At 55.0% G+C, this 7,414-nt stretch overlaps 1 protein-coding gene across 1 annotated transcript in view; it reads left to right on the top strand.

Moving 5' to 3' along the window:
• DYSF (dysferlin) overlaps positions 1-7,414 on the top strand; it is a 72,131-nt gene that overhangs the window by 4,796 nt on the left and 59,921 nt on the right. Inside the window, exons 7-19 of the mRNA XM_033513903.1 lie at positions 291-419; positions 526-588; positions 704-754; positions 832-862; positions 1,224-1,339; positions 2,162-2,288; positions 2,546-2,649; positions 3,989-4,057; positions 4,157-4,200; positions 4,323-4,405; positions 5,827-5,868; positions 6,554-6,669; positions 6,980-7,178. Of these exons, the coding sequence (XP_033369794.1) occupies positions 291-419; positions 526-588; positions 704-754; positions 832-862; positions 1,224-1,339; positions 2,162-2,288; positions 2,546-2,649; positions 3,989-4,057; positions 4,157-4,200; positions 4,323-4,405; positions 5,827-5,868; positions 6,554-6,669; positions 6,980-7,178 (1,174 nt within the window). The remainder of the gene's footprint in view (positions 1-290; positions 420-525; positions 589-703; positions 755-831; positions 863-1,223; positions 1,340-2,161; positions 2,289-2,545; positions 2,650-3,988; positions 4,058-4,156; positions 4,201-4,322; positions 4,406-5,826; positions 5,869-6,553; positions 6,670-6,979; positions 7,179-7,414) is intronic.

Genomic DNA, 7,414 nt, shown 5'->3' with positions numbered 1-7,414 from the left:
GGTGATTCTTTGCCTTCCATCCCATCCCAGATCCTGGTGATTCATTCTCCCCCATCCCATGGGATGATCCTGGTGATTCCTATCCAGATGATTCCTTGTTCTCCATCCCATGGGATCATCCCAGTGATTCTTTATCCTCTATCCCATGGGATGATCCCAGTGATTCCCTGTCTTCCATCCCATGGGATTATCTTGGTGATTCCCATCCTGCTGATTCCCTGTCCTCCATCCTGTGGGATTATCCCGGTGATTCCAATCCTGCTAATTCCCTGTCCTCCATCCCATCCCAGATCCGGGTGAGGGTCATTGAGGCCCGGCAGCTTCCTGGGATCCAGATCCGGCCGGTGGTGAAGGTGACGGTGGCCGGACAAACGCGGAGAACGCGGATCCGGAAAGGGAACAGCCCCTTCTTCGATGAGGTCAGCGGGAATTCCCGCTCCAACAATTCCTGGGAGAGGCCGGGATGTGGGAATGAGCTCCAGGGGGAAAACTGGGATAACTCATCCTCATCCCGGTTTTCCACAGACTTTTTTCTTCAATGTTTTCGACTCCCCGTCGGAGCTGTTTGATGCTCCCATTTTCCTCACAGTGAGTGTTGGGAAAACCTGGAATTCTCCCCTTTCCAGGGAAAAACGCCCTGTTCACCACAATCCCCCATCCCGGCAGGATTTGGGTCGGATTCCCCTTTTTCCTTCATTTTCAGGTTGTGGATTCTCGATCGTTCCGCACGGATTCAGTGATTGGGGAATTCCGGGTAAGATCAGATCCCCTTTTCCCGGAGTTTCCCGCTCCGGATGAACTCTGGAATCTCCTTTTCCTTTAATCCTGCAGATGGATGTGGAGACCGTTTACTCCGAGCCAAGTGAGCCTCGGGAAACTCCTTCATTTCTTTCGGGAAATGCGCCCACACATCCCAACTCTTCCCTAGAGGAACCCTGTATCCACAATCCTGGAATCCCGGAATGGTTTGGGTGGGAAGGAACTTTCTGGATCATCCGGTTCCATCCAGGGAAAAATCCCATCCAACCTGGACACTTCCAGGGATGGAGCATCCACAACTTCTCTGGGAATTCCAAAATAAACCCCTCCCTCTTCCCTGGTCCCTTTCTTTGGAAAGGAACTGAAATATTCCCATATCCCGTTCCATGATTTTCATCCAGGAGCATCCCTGACCTCCCTGCACATCCGGGGACTAATTCCTGGTTTCCCGCGTTTTCCCGCAGAACATGCTTTCCGCAGGAAGTGGCTGCTCCTCTCAGATCCGGAGGATTTTTCCTCGGGAGCCAAGGGCTACCTGAAGGTTAGCGCCTGCGTGCTGGGGCCTGGAGACGAAGCTCCCGTGAGTATTCCAGCTGGGATACTGGGATATTCCAGGGAATGGGAGGATATTCCAGCTCTGGGATATTCCAGCCCTGGGATATTCCAGTTCCGGGTTTTCCAGCTCTGGGATATTCCAGCCCTGGGATATTCCAGCCCTGGGATATTTCAGCTCTGGGATATTCCAGCCCTGGGATATTTCAGCTCTGGGATATTCCAGCCCTGGAATATTCCAGCCAAAATCCACCAATCCCCACAGCCATTCCCAGGGAAGCCACAGCTTGGATCTTCCCCATTTTGAGGGAAAAGTGCTGCATTTTCTCATGGAATCATGGAATGGTTTGGGGGGATTTAAATCCCACCTGTTCCCACCCAGGGACCCTTGGGTGCTCCCAGGGATCCAGGGGCAGCCGGAGGAAATCTGGGAATTGCAGAATCCCAGGCAGGAATTCCTTGCCAAGATCCCAGCCCAATCTCCCCTTTCCCAGTGGAAGCCATTCCCTGGCTCCTGTCCCTGCAGCCCTTGGCCCCAGTCCCTCTCCAGCTCTCCTGGAGCCCCTGCAGGGACTCTCAGCATTCCCTGCATTTTGCCCTTCTCCAGGGGAACATTCCCAGCTCTCCCAGAGCAGAGGGGCTCCAGAATCCTGGAATGGTTTGGGTTTGGATCTATTCCATCCCATTCCATGTTGAGGACCCCTCCCACTATCCCAGATTGCTCCACACCCCCTCCAACCTCACCTTGGACACTCCCAGGGATGGCAAATCCACCCAACCTCTCTCATTTGGGATTTTCCTGCTCATTCCTGAATCCGGGGTGACTTTTCCCGTTGTCCTCTTCCTGCAGCTGGAGAAGAAGGAGGCGGCGGAGGACAAGGAGGACATCGAGGCCAATCTGCTGCGCCCCACCGGGGTCACCCTCAGGGGGGCCCAGTTCTGCCTCAAGATCTTCAAAGCCGAGGATTTGCCCCAGAGTAGGTTTTTCCTTCAGATCTCTCGGAATTGCGACATTCCAGGTGGGAATTATGGCCTGGAGAAGGGAAAGATCCATTTCTCAATCCAAGGATATCGGGCGGTTTTATGGGAGAGGTTTCTTACCGCTCCAAACTGGTTTTATCCCCCTGCTTTTCCCGCCTGGAGAGCGCCTCCTCCATGGGAATGCTCATCCCCAGCTGGGACCCTCTGGATGCCGCGGAATTCCGTGGATTTTGGCATCTCCCTCTTTTCCCAGTGGATGACGCTGTCATGGACAACGTCCGGCAGATCTTCGGCTTCGAGAGCAACAAGAAGAACCTGGTGGATCCCTTTGTGGAAGTCAGCTTTGCCGGGAAAACGGTCAGTGGAGCGGGATCTGCCGGGATCCTGGGAATGGCAGCGGGGGGAAGCCGGGATTGGGATGGCAGCGCGGTGTTCCCGGGGCTGGGATAACAGCAGGATGATCCTGGGATTGGGAATGGTGGCGGGACGATCTCTCCTGGTCCTCAGGGTTGGGATGGCAGCGGGACATTCCCACCCAGATCTTTGGGACTGGGATTTCAGTGAGATCCAGAGACCTCCTGGATCTCTGGGATTGGGATTTCAGTGGGATGTCCTTGAGGCTGGAATGGCAGTGGGACATTCCCACCCAGATTTTTGGGATTGGGATTTCAGTGGGATGTCCTTGAGGCTGGAATGGCAGCGGGACATTCCCACCCAGATCTTTGGGATTGGGATTTCAGTGGGATGTCCTTGAGGATGGAATGGCAGTGGGACATTCCCACCCAGATTTTTGGGATTGGGATTTCAGTGGGATGTCCTTGAGGATGGAATGGCAGTGGGACATTCCCACCCAAATTTTTGGGATTGGGATTTCAATGGGATGTCTTTGGGATTGGGAATGGCAGCGGGATGACCTCTCATGGTCCTCAGGGTTGGGATGGCAGCAGGACATTCCCACCCAGATCTTTGAGATTGGGGTTTCAGTGGGATATCCTTGAGGCTGGAATGGCAGTGGGACATTCCCACACAGATCTTTGGGATTCGGATGGCACCAGGATATCCTCAGGGTTGGGATTGCAGTGGGACATTCCCTGTGGATCCCCAAGCCTGGACCTGGAATGAGGAGATTTGGTCTTTTAATGGAGGAGTTTGGTCCTGGAATGTGGGAATTCCGTCCTGGAATGGGGGAATTTGGTCTTGGAATGAGGGAATTTGGTCTTGGAATGGGAGAATTTGGTCCTGGAATGACTTGGAATGGCGGAATTCAGTCCTGGAATGAGGGAATTTGGTCTTGGAATGGGGGAATTTGCTCCTGGAAGGGGGCAAACGTGATCCTGCTGATCCCAAGGTGGGAAGATCCCTGGGAAATCCAAAACATCTTGTGCTGGGGGGCTTAGGAACCCCATGGAATGGAGGATGGACTTTAGGGAATCTGAGACTGGATTTTAGGGAATTTGAGACTGGATTTTGAGGAGCCTGAGACTGGATTTGGGGCAACGTGAACCTCAACTTTTGGGAATCTAAGGCTGGATTTTAGGGAATCTGAAGTTGGATTTGGGGGAATTTGAGCCTCAAATTTTGGGAATCTAAGGCTGGATTTTAAGGAATCTGAGGTTTCCCAACTCCATGAACTGCACCAGCAGCCGCTTTCTTGGGACAACACCAACTTTTCCCTCTTCCCATCCCTCCATTCCAGCTGTACTCCCGGATCCTGGAGAAAAACGCCAACCCCCAGTGGAACCAGTGCCTGACGCTGCCGGCCATGGTGAGCGCCGGTGTCCCCAAGGTCCCCTCATGGTGTCCCCAAGGTCCCCTCACGGTGTCCCCAGCACCACTCACCCTTTTCCCGTATCCCTTTTCCCAGTTCCCTTCCATGTGCGAGCGGATGAGGATCCGTGTGACCGACTGGTGAGCGGGGAAGGGCATTCCCAGTGGAATTCCCAGTGGAATTCCCAGTGCCCAGAGCGGAGGGAAGGGCATGGGGACATCCCCCCCACCGCAGTCCCCAAAATGACGATGTCACCTCGCAGGGACCGTCTGACGCACAATGACGTCATCGGCACCGCTTTCCTCGGAATGTCCAAGATTTCGGCCCCCGGCGGGGAGCTGGAGGGTAAGGGCGGGAAGCGGGCTGGGATTTGGGATGCATGGCCTTGGAGGAGCTGCATGGCACGGCTGGAGGTTGGTGGTGGCTCTGGGGACGTCACAGCTGTCACCGTCCCCTCCTGGGGATGTGCGATGGGGTCACTCCAAGCCGTCCCCCATTCTTGGATGGATCCAATCCCTCTGGATTTTTGGGATTGGATGGATTCCTGGGAATAGGGGAAGGAAGGTGCAGGTCCATGGCATGGCTGGAGGTTGGTGGTGGCTTTGGGGACATCACAGCTGTCACCGTCCCCTCCTGGGGACGTGAGATGGGGTCACTCCAAGCCGTGCCCCATTCCTGGATGGATCCAACCCCTCTGGATTCTTGGGATTGGGTGGATTCTTGGGAATGGGGCATGGAGGCTGCAGGCCCGTGGGTGCTGGAGGTTGGTGACACCCATGGTGGCACCACTGCTGGCAGAGGCCACGCCCCACCCTGTGGCCCCACTGAGGTGACATTTAGGGACTGTCACAGGCTGGGAATTCCCATCCAGCCCGTGCTGCTCCGAATCCTGGGAATTTTCTGAGGTTCAGGATGCCCAGGTGTGGCAGGGCTCAGCTGGATGTCACTGTCACCATCACTGTCACCGTCACTGTCACCGTCACTGTCACCGGTGCCAGGTGGGAGGGTGGGAATCTGGGACACGGCTTTGGAGCTGCCGAAGGCTTGGAGCTTCCACGTGCATGAGCTTTTCCTGTTGGCAGTGCTTCCATGGAATCCGCGATCCCAGCGGGAATTCCTCACTTGGCTTTGTGACCTCCGTGTGAGCCGTAGGGACATGGGATGGCCACGCTGGAAAAAGCTTGGAGCACCCTGGGATAGTGGGATGTGTCCCTGCCCATGGAATGGGATGAGCTTTAGGGTCTTTCCGAGCCATTCCATGATTCCATGGATCAGGACACGATCCAGAGGCTCCACCCGTGTCCTACCCCTGGCACTGTCCAGTCCCCTCTTCCCAAATCCCAACACAGATCCTGGGATGGGCTGGAGAGAGAGAGAGAGAGGCGGGGAGGGAGGATGGGAATGGAGGAGAATCCAGGATTGGCATTTCCCTTCCCACCACTGGGATTTTCCCAAGGAAATGCCTGGGAATGCCACTCAGAGAAGCTCCAATCCTGCTCCAATCCCACAGCCTCTGGAATTGTCCAAGGTTGGACAAGGCTTGGAATGACCTGGGATAGTGGGAAGTGTCTCTGGATGCACCTGGATGGGCTTTAAGGTCCCTTCCCACCCCAACCATTCCATAATTCCATGATTCCATTAAAAAACCTCTCACTTTTTCTCTCTGTCTCTCTGCACTAAAACTACACCCTCATTCCCATCTCCATCCCTTTTCCATGCTCCTCTTCCAACCTTTCCCAACCTCTCTCCCTCTCTTTGTGCCTCAGATGAGTTTCCTGCTCCTGTGAAGCCTCTGAAACCCTCGGACCGTACGTTCCCAGTAACATCCCAGTTTTCCAGCACCTCCCGGGACTGGTTTTACTGGTTCCGCTCTCGGGACTGGGGGAGGATCAGCTGGGATGAGTTGGGCACCTTGGGAAAAGGGAATGGCTCCGGTTTGGGGATTCCTGGGATTCTGTCATGTCCGGAATGTGGAGCCAGCGGGGTGCACGGAGCTCAGGGCAGGATTCACGCTCAAAATTCCATAAAAATGAGTGGTTCTCCTCATGGAATCACAGGATTGGAAAATCCCTCCAATCCATTGTCTGCCAAGGCAAATCTGTATCCGTGTCCCCGAGTGCCACATCCACAGGGATGTTCAATCCCTCCAGGGATGGGAACAGGCCTTTCCAGGAAGGAATTTTCCCAAAAATCCAACCCAAACTTCCCTTGGCACATCCTGAGGCTCTTCCCTCTCTCCTGTCACTTTTACTCTTGTCTGAACCCTCTCTGACCCTGCCCTTTTCCATGGGGATTTTCCTGGGATTGGGAATTCCCAGGATTCAGCGCCACACCCTCCAGCTCCAAGGTGAGGTTGTGGGATTCCAAATGGGTGGAAATTCCAGGATTTTGGTGGCCTCCAGCTGTATGATCCCTGTGATCCTACAGCAAGCGTGACGCATTCCCAAGGTGCCTCCAGGAATCCCTAATCCCTCTTTTCCCTGCCATTCCCAGTGGATGATGGGCTGGGATTCCTGCCGACCTTCGGGCCCTGCTACATCAACCTGTACGGCAGCCCCCGGGAATTCACCGGATTTCCCGATCCCTACGAGACGCTCAATTTGGGAAAGGTGACATCGGCTGCTTCCCGGCACATCCCAAAATAACCCTCCAGCTCCTCTTTTCCCAAAAAAAAAAAAAGCTGCTTCTAATCCAACCTGGCTTTGTCATCAGGAGCCTGCGCTGTGTTTCCCGCTCCCGGCAATTCCTGCTAATGCTTCCCGATCCTGCTCTGCTCCCAAAATTCCACCTCGGAAGCGCCGGCTGGAATTCTTTGCCTGAGCTCGGTGCTCGCAGTGGAGCTCCTTGGAAGCAAAGGCAGAGCTCGGTCTCGGGAAGGGAATTCCGGGATCCTGACGCCTGTTCCTGGTCTATCCCAAGGGCGAGGGGGTCGCCTATCGGGGCCGGATCCTGGTGGAGCTGGAGACCAAACTGGTGGAGCACATGGAGCAGAAGGTGGAGGAGATTCCTGCCGATGACATCCTGAGGGTGGAGGTATTGGAATTTCTGGAAAATCTCTGGAATTGGCACGTGGGATGCTATGGAGGGGATGTCAGCCATGGGTGGGGGTTTTCCCATGGTCCATGAGCTCCTGGAGGGGGTTTCCTGCTGGATTTCCACCCCAAAGTGCTCAGGTTGATCCATCCAAGCTGGTCATGGTGGGCATGGAATGGTGGGATCATGGAATGGTTTGGGTGGGAATGGACTTTGGTGCTGATCTTGTTCCATGGGCAATGAGAAATCTGTGATCCCAGGTGGATCCAATCCCAGTGTCCAGCCTGGCCTTGGACATTCCCAGGGATCCAGGGGCAGCCG

The sequence above is a fragment of the Parus major genome, chromosome 4 (genome assembly GCF_001522545.3).
Source record: "Parus major isolate Abel chromosome 4, Parus_major1.1, whole genome shotgun sequence".
Taxonomy (NCBI): domain Eukaryota; kingdom Metazoa; phylum Chordata; class Aves; order Passeriformes; family Paridae; genus Parus; species Parus major.
The sequence above is the reverse complement of the archived record's forward strand: the minus strand, read 5'-3'. Positions and strand labels throughout refer to the sequence as shown.